This window comes from Crocuta crocuta, unplaced genomic scaffold, assembly GCF_008692635.1.
Source record: "Crocuta crocuta isolate KB4526 unplaced genomic scaffold, BGI_CrCroc_1.0 scaffold299, whole genome shotgun sequence".
Taxonomy (NCBI): Eukaryota; Metazoa; Chordata; class Mammalia; order Carnivora; family Hyaenidae; genus Crocuta; species Crocuta crocuta.
The window spans coordinates 10,514,787-10,536,438 of NW_027532747.1; the positions used below are offsets into that span (position 1 = coordinate 10,514,787).

The window sequence follows — 21,652 nt, forward strand, 5'->3', positions numbered from 1 at the left end:
TGGCCCGCTGCCCCATCATTCCTGCTGCTGCCCACAGAATATTCGAGACCTGAGCATTGGCTTGTCTGAACGGCTCAAGCAAGGACCCCTGGGGCAGGGGCTCGACACCCTGTACCTCCTCTCCTGGTGTCTGGCAGGTGCTCAAGGTGGTGTGATGGGTAGAATTAGTGTGCTCAGCCCCTCGTGCTGCCCCCCTGACTCCCCAGGCCTCTTACCCCCAACTCAGGCTTTCGCGTTCCCGGCAAGGTTTCTCCCTGCCCCTGGGGCATGTGGAGTATTTGGAGGATGGGATGCGTGGAGGGAGCGGTCCCCCCCTGCTCTCATCCTTGGCAGGCAAGGGTTTCTCAGCAACCGCCCAGCCTGATACCAGATCGGAGTTCACATGATTCTGCCTCAGCTCAGGAATGGGCAGCCTCCAGCTGGGATTTTCTAGACCGAGCTGGGAGGTGTGGTCTGTGGGAAATCTCCGGAGGGGAAGTGCGGGTCCGGCTGCGGAGTGGCCTGCTTGGGGACTCCCCCAGGCCCGGCAAGGTGGCTCCAGTCTCCTCCCCCAGGGCTCTCCAGAGCCGCTGGAGGAAGCCCGGCTCTCTGAGGTTTGAGGGCAGAGCTCGGCCGAGTGGACCGTCAGAGAAGACCCGGATTCCCCCTTTGCTGCCGCTCCCTGCCTGCTCTTCACCTGGCGGCAGAGACCTTCGCCTTCCTGGGGTCTGGAGGCTGAGCAGGCGGGGGAATCAGTCCAGCTGTTTCCAGACTGAGAATCGTGACTCATTAGTGGGTCAGGAAATCAATTTAGTATAGAAATGATCAGAGTGTGTGGCAAGTAGTGGGGTAAGTATTGCTTTGGGGAAGTGTTTTTCCTCTATAGGCATGTGTGTGAGTGTGTGTGTGTGTGTGTGTGTGTGTGTGTGTGTGTGATGTCTGTGCATGCTTGGTTACAATGTCAAATGTATTCTTGCTATAGTTGGTGGTCAAAAGAGCTTAAAAGGCAGCAAATTAGTGCCGTGGTGCCTGCGCTCTGAATTCAGACCCACCTGACTTACCGTGTGAACTTGAGCAACTGGGTTAGGCTCTCTAGGCTTCAGCTTCTGTGAAATGGGCTAGCGAGCCCCACCTGCCTCAGAGCGACTGCCTGAGCCCAGATGGGACTGAACTTTCATACGGTAACAAGGGCTTTGGAAATGAGATCTTCTTCTCGTTTGTGTTGCTGGAGTGAGGCTATTTGGGAGCGAGATGGGACTAAGGAAAGCTGCAGCCTGATTTCTACTCCTGTCTCGGAGGCAAGTGTCAGGCTCTGAAAGCATGTGGAAGTTTGACCGGCTGAAGGGAAGGGAAGCAGGGCGCGCAGGAAACTCCCTGCTCCATGGGCTCGGGGCTCCGTGAGTAACTGTGTGTGTGTGTGTGCGTGCCTGTGTGCAGCACACGGAAGAAACGGCGACAGATTAGATCGCTGTTTATGTACCAGCCCAACACCAGCATCAGGCACCTCCGCCTTCTGGCTGGGAATGTGCAGGAGGCTCTCAGCTTGCGTCAAAAGGCGCTTCCTTCCTTTCAGGGCTAATTTTTCTTGGTCGTTAAAGTCCTGGAAGACCTTTCTCTCTGCTGATGAGCATTTGTAGAAAGATTTGCTTTTAGGTGTTGGTTGTTTTGTGTGTAGTCTGTGGGCTTCTTAGCTGGACAATGAAGTGTTTGGGGTGGATGCAGAGACTCCTTGCGTTTGTTTTCTGCCCCCCCCCACCCCTTGGGCAACCACGGACGGGGTGCACTTTGGGTGTTGAGGAAATGGTGGACCTCGCAGACATCTGCCTGGTGCAGGGGAGCTAGCCCAGGACTAAGCCTGGCAGCCCTCATGGTGGCATCTGAGGACTGGAGCTTAGCAAAGCCTGGGGTTGGGGGGTGGGGGTGGAGGGTGATTGCTCAGTGATCATCATGCTAGAGAGAAAGAGAACATAATATAGAATGTGGGCCGGTCTGAGTTCAAAACCTAGCCTATCACATCGTAACTGTGGAATCTTAAGCACGTTGGTTCATTTCTCTGAGCCTCCGTTTTTTCATCTATAAAATGGGCACTGATGAGAGTGGTATTGAAAGGGAACGGATGTGTGGAAATATACCTAGCGTGTTGAGCCTTCCCAGCCGATGTGGCTTGGTTCTTCCATTCCCTCTATGCTTTTCCATTACCGAACACTTTTGCATCCACTGTGTCCCTTGATTTTTGAGAAGGAAGTTTCCTATGGATACCAGGTAGAGAAGGGATTCTCCTGGGGAGGCATAGTTTCTTTCTGGGGGTACCTGTCCTCAGGAACTAATAGAAGGCAAGGTAGAGAGATCGATGGATGGGTGAGTGGAAGAAGGCAAGGCTGGCTGTGATAAGACCTGAGTGTAAAAGATGGACCCTCAGACCAACTCTGGAGGCTTGCGCAGATGCCAGGCTTCTGAAAAGGAAACCACAGTAATCCTTCCTCCTTACTTTTCTATTAATGATACCCCACTGTCCCAGCACCCAACCTCAAACCCATCTACCATCCACTCACCCATCCATCCATCTTGCTACTCATTAACCCATCTGTCTACCCCTCACCCATCTAGCCATTTTTTTAAAAGTTTTTAATGTTTATTTATTTTTGAGAGAGTGAGACAGAGGGTGAGCAGGGGGTGGGCAGAGAGAGGGAGACACAGAATCCAAAGTAGGCTCCAGCCTCTGAGCTGTCAGCACAGAGCCTGATGCAGAGCTCAAACTCATGAATGGTGAGTTATATCCTGAGCCAAAGTTCAAAGCTCAACCAACTGAGCCACCCAGGCGCCCCCCATCTAGATGTTTACACATCCATCCACCTATCCACCCTCCCATTCATCCATCTATCTACCCATTCACTCATTTGTCTATCCATCTACTCTCTCATACATTCATTTACTCATCCACTAATCCATCTATCTACCCATTCACGTATCTACCCACCTACCTCTGCACCTAACCATCCTCTAACAATTTTTGAGAGTTTGTAAGGACCAAGCACTAAGGAACATTTCAGATTTGTCCCTGACTGGGGTCCCTGCCCCCCACCTCCCTTCTAATTAGTTGTCAGTTTCTACAGCTTCTTCTTGTCTCCTCTCTGGCCATGCTTCCTCATACCTACACCCAGTCATGTGAAGCCACTCTCAGTTCCCCCAACGTGCCCATTGTCTCTCTCACATTTGGCCCATTGCACACATTGTTTCCACAGGCAGAAACTCCCCCCTGCTTGGGCATCCCTTCCCCCTTCTTCTGCCTTAGTCTAACTTTGCCACTCAGGAAAGCTTCTCTGGCTGGGTCAGGTTACCTCCCATGAGCTCCCTTAAAGTCCTGTGCTCTCCTTAGGAGCTGGTCTCACTATCTTCTCCACTGTCTCATGAGAGTAAAAGTAACTTGAGTTTCCCTAAGTGACAGTGCATAGTGCAGTGCCTTCCTTACAATAGATACTCAGTAAGTATCTGCTGTATGAATGAATAAGTGAATGGATGGACAGATGGATGGATGCATGAAAGCATAGTTGCATGGATGCGTGGATGGATGATTGGAGCACCAGCGAAGGATCTGAAGTTAGAATGTTTATGTTAGATTTTATTTTAGAAGATGGCTTTAAGGTGGTAAGATGGAGCTAGGAAATCTAATAGGCCATTGTACTGCTTCTGGGGGTGAAGTCTTGTCCAAGCCAATCTAGGGCATTGGTATAGGAACTGAAGAAGAGGAGATTGATGTGGGAAATATTTAGGAGTTGAAAACGGTAGAGCTGGGTAATTTACTGGATTCTTTGGATGAAGATGAGGAAAGACAGCCAAAGGCCATTCATCTGGGCAGGTAGAGATGCCCCTTCCAAGAGCAGGTTAGTGCAGAAAATGATGGAAGGGGGCTGGGCTTCATGGAGCATATCCTGTGAGGCAGCAGGAAGCTGGTTACATCCACTGTCTGCCTGGCGGGAGGTCTGGAGTTGTCAGAGTGCAGATGGGGTTGAGACCACAGAGGGATGCTCTCCCGCAGAGGATGTGCGTGGAGTGAAAAGAACAAACCAACATTAAATGTGAGTATGAGGGAGGCTCACACTCCTCGTGCACTGCCTCGAGCGATAGTCATTTGTGCGTGTGCTCTTCGGTCTAATGAGACTGGACGCTCCCTGTGGGTGGGAGAAACACAGAGGAACTGGATTCTTGGGCAAGCCACTCCACCCTTTGGGCCGCAGCGTCGTCTCCCTAAAATGGGGAAAATAACGGGGCTAGAGTGAAGATGAGTGAGAGGGCGGGGGCGAAATGCTCTGTAAACTGTAGAAGATTGTGCAAATACAAGGTCTAAGTACACTGACGATCCAGTCACTTTCTTGAGAGAGTGATTGAGGCTGTTGACCTCCCAAAGTCTGCTTCCTAATTTTGCCCACAAGGGTTCTGTGGGTCTTAAGTCCCCTTACAGCCAGCTCTGCCTCCCAGCTTGGGAACTCGAGTTATCAGGATGATTCTCCTGCCCCATATCGGGACTCAGATCTGAGACTTTCTAGACCTTTGAGTGCCTTGCTACTCAGAGTGTGGTGGGTGGGCTGGTCACACCAACACCACATAGAAACATGTTGCAAATTCTCAAGCCCTGCCTCAGACCCATTGAATTAGACCCTCTCTGTAGGTAAGGTTCAATAATCTCAATAAGTTTTTTTTTTAAGTTTATGTATTTATTTTGAGAGAAGAGAGTACGAAGAGGGAAGGGGTAGAGAAAGAGGGAGACAGAGAGAATCCCGAGCAGGCTACACGCTGTTAGCACGGAGCCCGACACGGGGCTCAAACTCGCGAACTGCAAGATCACGACCTGAGCCGAAATCAGAAGTTGGATGCTTAACTGATGGAGGCACCCCTCAATAACCTGTTTTGAACAAATCTTCCAGGTGACTCAGATGCACCTAAATTTGAAAACCACTGCTCTGGAAACACCCAAACCCTCTTTTTGCTACAAGGGAATGTAGGAGGTGTTTTAATCTAAACATAGTAAATGGTTCTTCTTTGCCCTGCACGCTTGAATATTTTTGACTTTGGTTGCCAGAAATTGCTTATTGTTGGCCTAGGAAAAAGGAAGCCACAAGCCATTTCCCCATATATACACTCACCACTAATAAACAATAGACTTTAGCCTACTGACTCTCAAAAAATACCGAAGACCCAACAGGACGTGTTTTTCTTCACTATGGCTTCATTTGCCCTGTTTTGGGGGGCACCTGGGGGCCTCTGCTTAGGAATGAATTTTATCTTCCTGCGGGTGGACTTTCTCTGGACTTTGGAGAACCTCAGGTAAATTCAGAGGCAGGGACTGCCCTGAGTGCTCTTGGGGACAGTTCAGGGACGTGTCCGGCTGTTGACCTTCTCGTATGTAAGCCAGCTGAACTGTGCGTGGGCTTGGGATTCAGGGATGGGAGGCTGGCAAGTGAAGGGTGAGTGGAGCCAGAGTTTGACTCACCGGCCGTGGGCAGAGTTGAAGGGTCACGGGCCTCCGCTGCCCTTTTTCCCCCTTCCTCTTACCATCAAAACATATAAGCAAAACCAAAAAAACAAAAACCAAAAAACAAAAAACAAACAAAAAAAACCCACAGAAAGCAAAAAACAAGAAAATACCCTCATGCACTGTTGGCGGGAATGTAAAATGATGCAACCACTATAGAAAACAGAATGGCAGTTCCTCAAAAAAAAAAATTAAAAATAAAACTACCCTATGATCCAGTAATTCCACTTCTGGGTATTCACCCCAAAGGACTGAAAACAAGGACTCGAGTGGATCTTCTACGTCCCTGTTCATCGCAGCGTTATTCACACTAGCCAGTAGGTAGGATAGAAACAACTCAAACGTTCATTTACAAATAAATGGAAAAACAAAAATATAGTACATACATATAACGGGATGTTCTTCAGCCTTCAAGAGGAAGGAAATTCGGCAATATTGCCACCACGTGAGTGAATCTGGAGGACATTCTGCTAAGTGACATAAGCCAGATGCAAAGAAGACAAACACTGAGTGATTTCCCTCACACGAGGTCCTAGCATAGTCAGATTCAGGGACAGAAAGTAGAATGGTGGTTGCGGGGCTGGGGCTGAGGGGAATGGCGGGCTAGGGTATAAAGGAAACAGAGTTTCCCAGTTTGGGAAGACGAGAAAGTTCTGGAGATGGGTGGTGTGGTGATGGCTGCATAACCGTGTGGATGTACTTCACACCGCTTAAAAACGTACACTTAAAAATGGTTAACATGGTACATTTTATGTTATATATATCTACCCACAATTAAGAACAACAAGAAGCACTCCCCTTTGCCGCCATCGCTCAGGCTCGGGGCTCGTGTCCTGGAGAGGGTGGAGAGGTGGGCCGACAGAGAGTTCGGGAGTGAGTCTCAGGTGGGGGCACTGGCTAGCAGGGGGGAGGGAGGAGGGCCATGGAAGAGCGAGACCTGGGTTCTCCTGCCCATGCTTTCTGCCTCAGGCCGGCTTTGGGCAAGTCGCTGCCCCTTTTGAACCCCGGTTTCCTCACCTGTAAAATGGGGAAGGGGCATTCACTTATTTCTTCCAGAAGTATCCATGAGTGCCTGTCAAGCGCCAGGCAGTGTTCAAGGCACACATGGCCTCTGCCCTCTTGGGATTTGCATTCTTGTGGTGGAGACGGACCAGCAGCAGACAAGTAAACCAACCAGGAAAACCTCAGATACTGATGGGAGCTCTGAGGAACACACAGGATGATGTGACAGCGACCCGGGAGGGGGCTGCTTTTGGTGGGGTGGTCAGGGAAGGCCTCCGGAGGAGGTGACGGTTGAGCTGAGATCTGGCATAACGGGAGCCAGCCCAGAGGCGGAGGTGGAGGTCGGGGGAGGGCAGGGGGCAGCACTCCAGGGAGGCAGCCATTAGGCCAAGGCCCCTGTGGCCTGAGGCACAGAAAGCTGGCCTTTGTAGCCAGAGGGTGGCCGTGGGCAGCAAGGCCGAGGAAGCTGGGGCCAGATCATGCCGAGCTTGTAGGCCCCATAAGCAGTTTGGTTTTCCCGTAGGTGTGGTAAGAAGTCATCTCAGTGGGTTTTAAGCAAGGAAGAAGAAGACCTGGTTATATTTAGAAAGAGGCTGTGGCTTCCATGAGGGTAATGGGCGGGACATGCAGGGGAGAGCCGGGGTGGGGAGGGAGCCCAAGTGGGGAGGGTAGCTTTGGACCAGAACCACCTGTTGCCCATTTAGAGGCAAGAGGCCAAGCAGGAGCCACAGCAGAGCTGCAGGAGGGAGATGGGGGGGGGGGGGGNGTGACACACTGTGAGGGGTTTCCCTTCTGGGTCCTTGAGTCCCAGACTGACTATTGTCGAGAAACAATGCAAAGGACGGGATTGATCCGCTGATACTTCAAAATAGCTTAATTCAGGGGCGTCTGGGTGGCTCAATTGGTTAAGCATCTGACTTTGGCTCAGGTCATGATCTCACAGTCCATGGGTTTGAGCCCCGCGTCGGGCTCTGTGCTGACAACTCAGAGCCTGGAGCCTGCTTCGGATTCTGTGCCTCCCTCTCTCTCTGCTCGGGTTTTGTCTCTCTCTGCCTCTCAAAAATAAATAAACGTTAAAAAAAAGTTCAAAATAGCTTAATTCAAACGTCACTCATTCAGACTTGGCAACCATAGAGTGTATATTCTCTGGAGGGGGTAAAATTGGTTCTTGGGTGGGTGGAAAAAATCTGAGCTATTACAATGATTTGTCCCCCTCCAAAGGGCTGCAGTACACAAACAGATATGCAATATATATGGGGTATTAAAATTTCATGGAAAGGGGGTGTTTGGGGGAAAATGTCTAAAGAGGCTCCTTAGGAAAATGATTTTCTTTCTTTTTCTTTCTTCCTTCCTTTCTTTCTTCCTTTCTTTCTTTCTTTCTTTCTTTCTTTCTTTCTTTCTTTCTTTCTTTCTTTCTTTCTTTCTTTCTTTCTCTCAGAGAGAGAGCACAAGAAAGTGAGAGTGGGAGAGGAGCAGAGAAAGAGAGGGAGAGAGAATCCTAAGCAGGCTCCACGCTCAGCATGGAGTCTATCCCACAACCCTGAGATCATGACCTGAGCTGAAATCAAGAGTTGGACACTCAACTGACTGAGTCACCCAAGTGCCCCCGGGGAAGATGGCTGTTAAACAAATAAACAGAAAGTTGAAAAATCCTGATTTAGACCCACAGTGAGATTTTTCATTGGAGCTGGAAGTGTTTAATCAATAGAGTAGCTTAGGCCTTTCATTATATACATCAGATATATTAATTTATAAAGTAGGCTCACAACAAAAAATTTTAATCTCTTTTGTTCTATTGTATCTGTAAATATAACAATAACATTTTCTTTCTTAAATTCTCAACACGATAAACTTCTCGCAAATGGGAGTAAGACTACCAGTTTTTAATCCACCTCTTTGCCTCTGGCAAAACAATGCCGTGCATTTTGACATCCATCATTTTATGTGGCCCTGATACTGTCTCTGAGGGCAAATGTTTCTATCCCCACCTTCTAGATGAGGAAACTGAGACTCACAAGGGGTAAGGGACTTGTGCAGCCTATAAGCGGCTGACCTGAGCCTTGTGTTCATTTCTCTGGGTTCCTGTCTTGTGCTGTTTTCTGCGTTGGGTCCTCAATTTCCCAGGGAAGAGGTGGGGTAGCACATGCTGTGAGCACCCAGGAATCCAGGCAGTAGCCTGAAGGAAGCATGGCCTTTGTTTCTTGCCAGAGACCAATAGGGCGTGATGGAGTTGGGCCGTGCTGTCTGGAGAGGCCCCCAGAAGGGGCTGTGCCTCAGTGTTACCTGACTTGGTACATTTCTTGGAGTGAGTAGGAAAAATGTGACTGCTGCCTAATGCTGTGGTAGAGAATGGCCGGGGCCCTCAGTGTGGTATATGGATTGGAATTGATCTTTACCTCGAGCTTCTCTCGGAGAGTTTGTGCTCACAAGAGCCCCTAGCCTTGCTTGCTGCCTGAGGGACCAGGCAAATAAATAAGGGACAGGAAGCCAGGGAAGGGGGGACAGGGAGGCCTAAACCGCATTTTAGTATCTTGGCGTGCGACCCATTCAGATAGTCTAGTTGAGTTGAAGTTGGTTTATCTTCTCAATCGAGCGAGGCACTTAGCACAGGACCTGGCACACAGTAGGTGCTACATAGATGTTGGCTGCTATTATTCTAAGCCTTTCCCGCCTTTACCTTTCAGGGACTTACCCACCAGTAAGGAGGCCCAGCCCTTGATACAGCTTGAACCACCTCCCGTAAACAAGATGGCGTCAGAGAGCCTGGCCCCTTCCCTGAGCCCATGAGGGGCGAGGCCCCTCGAAGCCCGAAGATGGGGAACATCACTGAGAACAACACGTCGACGAACTGTACCATCGACCACACCATCCACCAGACTCTGGCCCCGGTGGTCTATGTGGCAGTGCTGGTGGTGGGCTTCCCGGCCAACTGCCTGTCCCTCTACTTCGGCTACCTGCAGATCAAGGCCCGGAACGAGCTGGGCGTGTACCTGTGCAACCTGACGGTGGCCGACCTCTTCTACATATGCTCGCTGCCCTTCTGGCTGCAGTACGTGCTGCAGCACGACAACTGGTCGCACGGAGATCTGTCCTGCCAGCTGTGCGGCGTCCTCCTCTACGAGAACATCTACATCAGCGTGGGCTTCCTGTGCTGCATCTCCATCGACCGCTACCTGGCCGTGGCCCACCCCTTCCGCTTCCACCAGTTCCGCACCCTGAAGGCGGCCGTGGCCGTCAGCGTGCTCATCTGGGCCAAGGAGCTGCTGACCAGCGTCTACTTCTTCATGCACCAGCAGGTGGTGGAGGACAGCGAGCGGCACCGTGTCTGCTTCGAGCACTACCCGCTGGAGCCATGGCAGCGCGGCATCAACCACTACCGCTTCCTGGTGGGCTTCTTGTTCCCGCTGTGCCTGCTGCTGGCCTCCTACCAGGGCATCCTGCGGGCCGTGCGCCGGAGCCACGGCACCCAGAAGAGCCGCAAGGACCAGATCCAGCGGCTGGTGTTCAGCACGGTGGTCATCTTCTTGGCCTGCTTCCTGCCCTACCACGCCCTGCTGCTGGTGCGCAGCCTCTGGGAGGCCAGCTGCCCCTTCGCCAAGGCCGTCTTCAACGCCTACCACTTCTCCCTGCTCCTCACCAGCTTCAACTGCGTGGCCGACCCCGTGCTGTACTGCTTCGTCAGCGAGTCCACCCACAGGGACCTGGGCCGCCTGCGCGGGGCCTGCCTGGCCTTCCTCACCTGCGCCGGGACCGGCCGGGGCAGAGAGGCCTACACGGCGGGCGCCCCCGACACCTCGGGGAAAAGCGATGAACCCGAGCTGCTCACCAGGCTCCACTCGACCTTCCAGGCCCCCAGCTCGCCTGGGGTGGGCGGGTCCCCCACGGGCGGCTTGGCCTAGCCGGGGTCCCTCCGCCACCGTGTGGGGCTAGGTGAGGCCTGAGCTTGCCCGCTCGGCCAAGTGCAGGTGGCTCTTCCTACGGGAGGGAATGATGGGCCTGGGCCGCCGCGAGGCGTCTCTGGTCCCGGGGAGCCCGCTCCAGCTCGCTGAGCTGCTGTGTGTTGTCCGCTGCCGGCCTCTGGGGAGAGGAAGACAAGGGATTGTCACCTCTGGGAGGCTCTCAAAGACAGGCTGGTGGGGGCAGGGTGCAGAGTGTGAGGGACGGGGATTGGGAAAGGAGGGCCGGTGTCTGTGTGCACACCTGCCAAGTTCTTCCGGGGCCGTTGTCACAGACGACACCTGTCCAATGCACAGGTGTGTCTGAGGACATGACGCGTGAAGCTGTACTGTCACCGTTAACACTTGAGCCCCACCCCACAAAAGGATCAGAAGGAAGATGACCTCCCGGGAGGCTGGAGGGGAGAAGGGAGCTGGGGAGGTGGTCGGGCAGTGGAGGCGTGGCGGGGGGTGGGCAGTGAAGGAAGTGACAGGAAAGGAGAGACCCCAGCTCTGGGCATGTCTCACCTTCACAGGGAAAATTAAGTGGATTCTACAACCCCCAGGGCTGATGGAAGACAAGTCCCAGGGCTCCCCGGGGCCATGTCTGTGGTCCTTTTAAACAGCCAGTCCTGATGCTCAGTGCGGGGACAGAGGCCTGAAGCCAGTGTGTGCAACCAAGTTCCTAACACACAGGGTTCTAATTAGTTTTCTGTTTCCATCTGCCCAGAAGCACCAGACGCGGAAGCTAGGAACTCTGTGTGTGTGTGTGTGTGTGTGTGTGCGCGCGCGCGTGCGCGCACACGCGAGCGTGCATGTATTCACGGTTAAAATGCCAGGGTCTCCATGACAGCTCTGTGCCAAGACACTGAGGCTAAGGTTATGTGACTGCTGGCGGAGTTGTGTCCTCACCCCAGTCGCCACCTCAGCCACCCGCCACACACCCTGTGGAGGGTCTAGCAGTCTCAGAGAGGACCCTGACATTGTCTCCAGGTTCTCAGATATAATAAAACAAAACAGAGACTCCTTCCCTGGCATCTCTCAGCCCAGAGGCCTGGGGTTAAGCTCCATAATGGTTTAAATAGCCCCTGGGACCAGAAGAGGAGGTGGCCCTGGGCTCGCCCTGCCTCTTTTTGTTCTCCAGCTCTGCTCGTCTGCCAGACGACCCACCTCACACCTGTAGAGTGAGAGGGGGTCCCTGGGGCCATATGTAGACCAGGGTACTGGCAGCCATCTTTTGTCCTGTCCTGGAAAGCTCAGTATCAGTCTCATCTCTCCTGCAACTTTGTGCCCGACCGTGTCAAGCCTCCACCCTGGCGAACATACCAAGGACCAGAAGAACTTCTTGCTGCTCCAAAGATCTGCCCACCTTTACAGAAATGCTAGCCCTTCAGATTTCCTGGTCAGTGGGCTGGGCCCAACTCTGACTTCCCTCAGAGTTCTGGGATTCAAGCTCCTCACTGCCAAGGGGCTAGGTGGACTTAAGCCTGGGGAGGGACCAGGGACAGGGAGATACAAGCTGGCATCCATAGAACATTTCTGGAATCTGCTAAAAGGAGAGCCAAGGGAAAAATCTAGATCTCTCTGACTCTCTCCTCCCCTCTCTTTCCAAGAGGTGGATTTATCCCGAATCTCTTACCCTCCAATCAGGGGTGCCCAGAGGCAGATACCCCAGGTTGGATGTGTCCCAGGGAAGTTTGGCTTTGACTGGGTAGCCCTACTCTAGCTCCTTATGGAAGCCCTCCATAGCCTAGGGAGCTTCTCTTTCCCTTCCTGGAGGAGGAAGTGACCAGATCTCAAAGTGGCAGAAATGGCCATACTGCCAAGAAAAGTCCACCCACCCCCAGCCCAGAATCTTAACGGGGCAATGGAACTGGTTGAGACCGTCATGCCTCCTCATGCCAAATTTCCCCCTATTTTGACCTTAAACAAAAGCGTTCCCACTAGGAGGATGGACCGGGATGAGCTGAGGGTGGTTCCTTTTACTATCAAGAGTTGTATTTTTGTATTGTTCTCCCTTTTATGCCAAGTATGTGTGTTGGACTGTGCAATGGATTTACTTAGCAAACTTGAGTCTGCAAATAAAACAAAGTAAACAGCCACAGCTGGAGTTGCTTTGGTCTTTATGGGGAAGAAGGGTCTTCCAACACCAGGGGTATTTAGAAGGCTCTTGAAATACCCAACAGAGTCAGGAAGACCCAAGTATTGGTTTTCTTAGAGAAAAGTCAGAGGAATTAGGGTGTTTGCCCTTGGCCACCCAGCAGTGGTCAAAAAGGATGAGCCTTCAAGTGAAGTTGGATCTTCTCTCTCTCCTCTTGAGATTCATGAAGTGTCTTCAGCTCTTTAGCACATTGTTACAAATCCACTCTGGGACTTAACTTGGTCCCCTCCCTTTTGAGGACAGAGTCCAGCCCTGTGATTTGGAGACTATCACTCCGTCTGTCCCCCACAGTGAGGAAGGGCTTGATCAGACAGACCACCCCCCTCACCAGGGAAGATTGTCAAAGTAGAAAGACCTGTTAGAGCCATCCCTGGGGGATGTCCTCACTTCTTGGGTTTTGTTTGGGGAGGCTCACATTTGTTGACCAGTGCTTTAAGGTTTTAGCATCTTCTCAACAGTGGCAGGCTACATGTTTATCGCTCAAGATTAACTGCATCATATTAAAATGTAAATTTAGTTTGGGTCGCTTAATCCTTTTCTGGGTCAGATTCCTGGAGTCCTGAAGTGTTCTGCAAGAACTGATCCTTCTTCCAAACAGACTAAGTGAAGACATTATTGGGGATTAAGACTCCTTTCTCTCCTGAGAGAGTGGATAGAAGCAAAGGCCCATCTGGTTTGGACGGAAGGTGATGGAGTCATTAGATTCCTTTTTTATTCCTCCGTGTTGCTTAGCAAGATGAGGGCTCATCTTCCTGTTTATACACACTGGTCTGTGGGTTGGCCAGACAAGAGTGGGAGAGATTCTCAGCACAGCATGCATCCCCATCTGCCACTTTCCTCTGACTGCTGGAGTCAGGACAGCCAGAACATGGTCCACTTGGTTCACTGCTTTTCCGAAAAACCTGCTTCTTGAAGCTGGCGATGCTACCGCTGCCATTCCTGGGATTCATCTAGCAAGACAGTGACCATTGGTGGCAATCACCTGGAGGTCACAATAGTCCCCAGTGACCCAGAGAAATGGGATTTCAATTCCATTTGCTTTAATTCAACAACTCTCAGAAGGACGCTGCTAGATTAGATGTTAGATAATAGTGCTGGAATGTACCATAGAGGTCATGATACCCCATTTTCTCTCCAGGAATTATCCCAGGTAGATCCCCTCTCCCTCAAATGGTGGTCTAGTTTTCTGAACAAATACTACCAATGACACCAATTTGCTACTACCCAAGACAAGGCATTCCAGGGTTGGGCAGAAAATCGTAACTCCTAATGAGCCAAAGTGACCACTTTCCCCACTGGCCTTAGAGTGCATGAACTATGCCTCTGGAGCCCCTGGCCCTTCAAGAACTGGCATCTAAAGGGAATTTTCTTATCCTACTTCTCAGTATTAAATGTTGCAAGCTTGTATTAGACAAGGCTGGATTACACTGCAGTGACGACTATACCCATCCCCCCAATCACAGTGTCTTAAAACAAGAAAAGTTTGTCTCCTGTTCATCCAAAGTCCACTGAGAATCTGACAGTTCTGGCAAGTCTTCATCCAAGTGATGGCAGTGATTCCGAATCCTTCCATCAAGAGTTTCCAGCACCTCAGGGTATTGTTCCATCCACACAGGTAGGGGAGGCAGGAGGCAGCACAAAAAGAATCTCACAGGGCATTTATGGCCAAGTCTGGAAGTGGTTGATGTCTACATACTCCATTGGCCAGATTCCAGTCACATGGTCCAACCCAACTGCAAGGGAGGCTGGGAAATATAGTTTTCCTATGTATTCAGGAGGAGGAAGCAGAAGTGGTGACCATCCAACCAGTCTCTGACAGATGGTTCTGCCACCTATTTCCACTTAACAGGTTTTACCTTATCTGAAAAAAAACAAAAACAAAAAAAGACAACTCACGTCTTCAAATGTGATGCTTGGATCTGAAGCGAGACCAAGCCTGTCTGATCTGCGCTGAGGAGAAAGGGACCATTTACCTCACTGTGTTTCTTCCTCCTCTTCCTCCTCCTCCTCCTTCATTCATTTATTTCTGAGAAAGAGGGACAGAGGGTGCAGGCGTAGGGACAGAGAGAGAGGAAAACAGAGGATCTGAAGTGGGATCTGTGCTGACAGCAGAGAGCCTGAAGTGCGGCTCAAACTCATGAACTGTGAGATCATGACCTGAGCTGAAGTCAATCGCTTAACCGACTGAGCCACTCTGGCGCCACTACCTCACTGTGCATCTGTTGATGCATTGGCTTTTCTGGCAGACACATCACACCATTGACACACACTGAGTTCATGTGAACTGCTGTTAAGCCACATCCTCTGTGTCCTGCCTAGAGCAGTGGTCTTTTGAATCTGAGAATTATCATTGAGGAGCAGTGAAACCCACATGGAATGGGTAGGAAGGAGCAGAATGCAGCGGGCTGGACGAAGGTAGGGGTGGCCATCAGCAGAGCCCGTGCAATGAGGGGCAGGAAATGAATTCAGAGAAATGTCTTGTCCAGATGAGCAAAGGGGCAGCACTTGACCAGAGGACAGCAGGGGTCTAAGGAATCCTGACTCCCATTAGCTGGCTTGCTTGCCTTTGAGCCCCACCTCCTGTAGGGTCTATGGGGCATGTGTGTCTCGATGTGCCCAAGGTCTCCGGCCTGCCCTTGAATATCCAGAGAGTATCCCAGACACTGCTTGCCGGGTTGCCCCTCCAACATCCAGTGCCCCCTGAATCCATCTTGGCAGGTGCCCCAGCCCATCTTTACCTCGGGCCGCCCCACGGTTCCCTATAGGACAGGCTTGTCCCACTGCAACTGGCTTCTCTGGGCCGTAGCCATGCTCACTCTGTCACCCTAGAAGCGGACACATGCCCTTTATCAAACCATGGCCAACACTAGGATAAACTTGAGCAAAACTTTATGAAAGGCTTGACCAGGAATCATCTGGTGGAACAGAAATGCCTAGAAACTGGATCCTGGAACTCAGAGCTCCAGTGGTCCAGGGCTGGTCCCTGCTGAGGGGTGTATTTTTTTTTAATGTTTTATTTATTATTTTTGAGAGAGAGAGAGAGCATGAGAAGGGGAGGGTCAGAGAGAGAGGGAGACACAGAATTGGAAACAGGCTCCAGGCTCTGAGCTGGCTGTCAGCACAGAGCCCGACGCGGGGCTTGAACCCACAAACTATGAGATCATGACCTGAGCCAAAGTCAGACGCTTAACTGACTGAGCCACCCAGGCGCCCCAAGAGGGGTGTATTCTTGGCTCTTGCTTGGGCCTTAGCCCCTTTCTCCTTGTGGTGGTGGTGGTGGGGGGGTGCTGTGAATGTCTCACTGCAGAACTAGGACCCCCACTCACAGCCTTCTCTGGGCTCCACCCAGGTCTCGGCCTCTGTCCCAAACAACGTCATCATCATCCCGTAAACTTCTGGCCACAGTGCACAGAACCTATTGCACGGTCATGCCTTTAACGTCTCCACGCCAGAGGAGAGCTCTGTTATTACTATTGCAAAACCAAAGGCCCATTAGTGTCTTTCCTCAAAATATGAATCAGAAGAGTGATGGCAGCTTTACCAAAGTGATGCTTCCTCTCTTCTGGCCATTGAGACTTCACAAATGCCAGGCAGGCTCTGAGGGGCCCCCATTACACAGAGCAATGTGGTCTCAAATCAGGGATGAAAACTGCAAGTGCAAGATACCTGGCCAGTAAAGCTTAGCGCTGAGCCGGGCTCAGGGAGCTGTGAGAAGCTGCAGATGGTGAGAGGGTGAGCTCATCGCAATGAGCACGTCTGCCCTCGGGGCCACGTCAGCGGAAGCACAGACCTGTAGGTGGGGACTCCCCGCCAGAATGACACAGGGAGGTCTGGACTGTCCCATCCCCAGCTGGCCAGGGGCTTCGCCATGTACGTAGCGCTGGACGTTAATCCCAGATTGCTCACTACACGCTTTGGCTTTAAGTTCTACTGTTGAGTAGACAATCTAGAGGTAATTTTTGTAGCATGTGTTTCACACTTCACAACGAATGCCCCTTAAAGAATTGAAGTGGACATCGTTAAGGAAATAAAACGAAGCAGGCCCAGCAAGCATCTGGAGCTGGAGCTGGGAAGCCAGACTACCCCATCTGGCTGTGAACTAGCATAAGATACTGCACTCGCTCGACACGGGAGTGTAATGGGATGTGGTTGGTGACTCTACATCTAATTTTACTGGGAAATGTGCACTGGAAGATTGTGAGGGAGATAAGGGCAAGCTGACTACCGTCGTCCAGCAGGACCCTGTGAGTCACCTGAGCCCTAGACGCTCCTGACTCCCTCACACCCCTCCTCCAGGAGTGTGGCTGCCTTCCTTCACAGGGCGGTCAAAGCCTCCGGCTCCGGGCTGGGGCTGAGCATATGCAGGGGAGGTGGGAGAAGTGTCAGTTCTGTGGTAGGGGTGTCAGAACGCATGGGTTGATGAGAGACGAGGAACAGACAGGAGGGGACAGACGGGAGGGGTGATGGTGATAGACGTGAGGTTTGAAGACCCAATGTCTGAAAAATAAAGCATTTCAGAGGTATAGATATTTTGTTGTTGGTGGTAGTGAGTAGACCTTTAGTAAAGTCCCAGAGCTTTGAAAATAAATACACGCTACATAGTTGTACATTCAGCGATTTTTTTAAAATTTATTTTGAGCGAGAAAGAGAGAGAGCGGGGGAGGGACACAGAGAGAGGGAGAGAGAGGATCCTAAGCAGGCTCCACACTGTCAATGCAAAGCCCGACACAGGGCTTGACCTCACAAACCACGAGGTCATGACCTGAGCCAAAATCAAGGGTCAGACGCTTAACGGACTGAGCCACCCAGATGCCCGCCCGGTTTTTCCCTATATCTTAATTAGCCTGGGGGGTTATTCATGGCTCCAGCCAGGCCTACTCTTGTGTCCGCCTGGCGAGTAATATTTTTGCTGGTGTCGCCATTAAGGGGTTGGTCAGAAAACTCTCAGAGCAGACCATGCGGGTGTTCTGAAGAAGCCGGGGGCAGGGGGGTTGAAATCAATGCCTCTTAGCACTTAGGAAGAAAAGCAAAAAACTGGGAAGCCCGAAGAAACATTCTCCTTGGTTCTCATCACCTGCACTATCCCGTCCCAGGCAGGAGGCGCGCGGTGTCCCGGGCCTTGCTCACGCTGGACCGGGTGGAAAGAATCTGGGGCGGGTGGGGAGCTCAGGGAACTCCTCCCTGGATCCAGGCATGGCCATCTGGGACGCACTCTGCACGCACAGTCATACACACATTGTGGTGACATCCACCAGCTTCTGGATTATCTGGGCGTGGGTGCCGTGGAAGGGCAGCCCGTCCACCTCCATGCCCACGTTGCCCGAGGCTCCACTCCGAACTTTGTGCCGCACCAGGATGGCCAACATTTTTTCTTCCTGGAAAAAAAAAATGGGGATGGGGATAGAAGTGGTGGAGGTGGGGGGGAAACGTTTTATAAGTGGAGGAAGTGTTTCACTTGGCACGGTCTCTTTTTTAAAAACAAAATTTTGCTTAACTCTACCAATGCCACCGGCGGACTCGTAATGAAACATAAGTGTCCTGTATCACGCCTCATCTGTCCCAAACCTGCTCCGGAGAAACAGCAATTTGGAACAGTTTGGGATGTTTCTTCTGGTAGCCACCCTGGAGTTAGTGTTAGTTAAAAACACTGAAGATTCACTTCCGCGGGGACAGCATGGGCTACACGCTAGTCCCTGCTCGGTTCCAGATCATAAGACAGTGGCTTTTGTGCCCGGAAGGCTCCTGTTCCACCTGAGAGGCCACCGTTAGCCCCTGTGGGGCAGGTACCAACCGCTGCTGCAGCCACCCCCTGGTCTTCTCCATACGACTCAGTGTGGGTGTGGGGGCATCTGAAGGGAGCAGAGCCATGGAGAAAATGCAGCCTGACCCTGGGCCCAGCAGGCAGGGTTTGGGATCAGACAGGTCTGACTTGGGTCTCTCCTGGTAGATGTTCTAATCTCTCCATACCTCAGTGTCCTCATCTGTATAATGGGGATTTTGATGATAATAATAGTAATAATGCCTCCGTTAAATGAGATAATGGAAGTAAAGTTCCTACTGTGGTCCTTGGCACACAGTAGGTGCTCAGGAAATAAGGTGAATTATTATTGGCAGGGCTGGGTCCCCCGGTCTTTCGCCCAGAGCTTTTTTTCCCTTCGACATACTTGCTGATTGTTTAGAAAGTGATTTGATTCTCCTCCTCTCACCCTCCAAAAGTAAGGTGCCAAAGAACTACTTATCAAAGCTAGCATGACTTTCTCTCTGGTTGGAAAGTTCTGGTCTCCCCTGAGGAAGGGGGTCTCAGGTGTGAGAGGATGGTGCCAGGAGGGCCAGGAGTCAAGCACATCCTCACCCTCCTCCCCTGTAAGCAGGGAGGGGGGGGGGGGGGGGGGGTTGCGCGGAGGAGACATCGGAATCCACAACAGGAAGGTTAGGAAACGTCTGGGAAGGGCTCTCATCTTCCTCCCCAGGCATTTACTCATTCATCCCATCACCCATCAGAGTTTCCTTGAGCACCAGCTATGTGCTAGGGCTGAACCAGGGATACCGTCATGAGTGCGACATGGCCCCTGCCCCCTCCACCCCCGGGGGGTTCATAGCCCAGATGAGTGATCAGGCAGGCACAGCCTATGGGGATCACAGTACCGAGCAGGGGGCATCCAACCCTGGTTGTCAGAGTGACTCAGAAAGACTTGCTAGAAGAGAGGCAGCTGGGATGTCAGAGGACGAAAGAGCAGGAATGAACCGAGCCAGGGGCTTGGAAGAGCCACTCACCGAAAACTGGTCCAAACAACAGAGAGAGCTCTGGCAAAGCCACCTGAGAACTGTCTCTTCACAGCTGGCCCGAGGGCCTGCATTTCCATCCGCCTGGGGGCCAAGTTGGGAGGGACACCTTGGGGCATTTCCAGGCATCTCCTGCCCCTTCGCAGGGACCACCCAGCCCAGAATGGCATTTCCTGCCCTTTGTTTGGGTTTTATTCTTCCATTTCTTTCTCCAGTGGGTCATATCCTCTCTTTCTGGGAGAATGCTCTTAGGTCCCCAGAGGGGGGCGTGGGCATTTCCTCCTAGCACACTGCCCCCGGCACCATTCCCATCCTTCTGGGTCCCAGGGAGAGCCTTGGGGTGTCAGGGTGCATGTGATTAGACAGCAGCTTAGGAACTGGTTGGCACTCGGCCTCTAGGAAGAGCCACAAGGAACAGCTGGGTCAATGGTGACTGCCTGCCAATTTCCAGGAATCACCAAATGACCGCACCATCTTCAAGGAGACCCCACCACGTGGAGGAGGTGACAGAGGAGAGGAGACTTGACTTTGAGGCATAGCACCTGGAGGCTGTGACACCAATCCAGGCTGAGACAGTGTGGCCTGAGAGGAGGGACAGAGGACTGAAGTGAGACAGCAAGGCCAGGGCTTGGGGTCTAGTTCACTGTGAACAGGATGACTTCTGGGGCTTAGTGGCTTAGTGGTCGCGTTGGTTCACACAGGTGTGTGGTAGGCTGCTGTCATGGGTAGGTGATGTTGCTGTTCAAAGTGGGGTGGGAGAAAGGGGCCTCCTAGGAAATTAGAACTGTTCTGTATCATGATCTTGGCAGTGGCTGCATGGATGTTTATGTATATAAAAATCCATCCACTGTACATATAAGGTTTATGCACTTATTTCTTCTATGTAACTCAATTTTTAAGTTAGAAAGAAAAATGGAGTGGGATGAAGGTACTGGAAGAGAATAGGAGCCCAGGATGAAGCCATGTTCCTGCCTGTCTGCATCACCCATCCATCCATCCATCCATCCATCTGTCCATCCACCTATCTTTCTATCCATCCATCTGGCCAGACAGTCAGCCAGCCAGCCAGTCATCCATCCATCCATCCAACCATCCATCCATCCATCCATCCATCCATCCATCCATCCACCTATCTATCCATCCATCCATCCATCTGGCCAGACAGTCATCCATCCATCCATCCATCCATCCATAGTCCTTCCTCTTGGCCCCTGACAAGGTGTGAGGAATGCTCTCCAGCCATTTAGTGTCCTCAGATAAACCTCTCAGGCACAGCCAAGGGCCAGAGCGGGCAGGGTGTGCCCTAGTTGGTGGTGGCCACCTTCCCTGGGCTCCCCAGCATGGTGCCTACACTTGCTACAGTTACAATGGGACTCCTAAGAACTGTCCCTGAATATCGGAGGCCCTGCTTACAAGTAACTCACAGAGCAGAGATGGGGACATTTCCCATCCTGCTAACCAATCAAGCGGCACCACTCACACAGGCCACAGCTCTGCCCAGCACCTCTCGATGAGTCAGGGACGTCCATGGAGCCACCTACAGAACTCTAGCATGACGATCCCAGTTACCTCCCTTGCACGCTGCACTCCTTCGTGTGCCTGCGCCTTTGCTTGCATGGATCCTGCTGCCTGGAAGAGCCTTCCTGTCCTTTCTTACCCAGCTGCTTATATCTCACCCATCCTTCAGACCCAGCTCAGGGCCACCTCCTCCGGGAAGCCTTTCTTGAGCTCTCTGAGGGAGCTGAGTGTCTGCTCTCTGTCCCTACAGCAGCTTGCCCTACACACTTCCATCCTTCTATGTGTTCCCAAACCTGACCCCAGGGAGATCCCGAGTTCCCTACCCAGGGCCTGGGTCTGACCCCATTCTCCCCCAGAGCAGATCTGGCCTGGCCCAGAGGAGGGGCTCAAGGCACATGTGTTTGTACTTTTGCTTTGCAAATGTTCCCTTTTATTTTCCTTACAAGGGTGATACATTATTAATGTATTTATGAAGGACTGGGTGGAAACTCAAAAGGAGAATTTTCCATCCCCAGAGGGTAAGCATTTGGTCTGTGTGAATTTGTTTGGCCGGGTTCATTCTTTTGTGTCTGTGTGAATCAGGAATCATGTGCGAGGCAGCCCCCTGAGTGTTTTTTTCCAGTTCAGATCCAGGAAGCGCAAAGAAAACACAGAAGGCCCTATGGACGCCTATGGGGCAGACCGTTCCCCCTGAAAATGTCCCTTCAAGCTGCTCTCATGCTTCCAGCCCCACAGGGCACCCTG

General features: G+C 51.8%; 2 protein-coding genes across 8 annotated transcripts in view; one reads left to right on the forward strand and one right to left on the reverse strand.

Annotated features, from left to right (window-relative positions):
• Window positions 1–484: 484 nt before the first annotated feature.
• Window positions 485–12,548, forward strand: GPR68 (G protein-coupled receptor 68). The gene is made up of 2 exons (XM_077780957.1): window positions 485–828; window positions 9,196–12,548. The coding sequence occupies exon 2, from the start codon at window positions 9,295–9,297 to the stop codon at window positions 10,408–10,410; it is 1,116 nt and encodes a 371-aa protein (XP_077637083.1). The 5' UTR covers window positions 485–828; window positions 9,196–9,294; the 3' UTR covers window positions 10,411–12,548.
• A 4,661-nt stretch (window positions 12,549–17,209) lies between these two features.
• DGLUCY (D-glutamate cyclase) overlaps window positions 17,210–21,652 on the reverse strand; it is a 74,319-nt gene continuing 69,876 nt past the window's right edge. For 4 of the 7 annotated variants that reach the window (XM_077780919.1, XM_077780914.1, XM_077780916.1 and 1 more), the window contains 2 exons: window positions 19,382–19,474; window positions 17,210–17,982 (listed from right to left, as the gene is read on the reverse strand). In XM_077780919.1, coding sequence (XP_077637045.1) covers window positions 17,833–17,982; window positions 19,382–19,474 — 243 coding nt within the window. In that variant the 3' untranslated portion in view covers window positions 17,210–17,832. The remainder of the gene's footprint in view (window positions 17,983–19,381; window positions 19,475–21,652) is intronic. The other 3 variants (XM_077780918.1, XM_077780917.1, XR_013339278.1) reach the window with 2 other exon arrangements.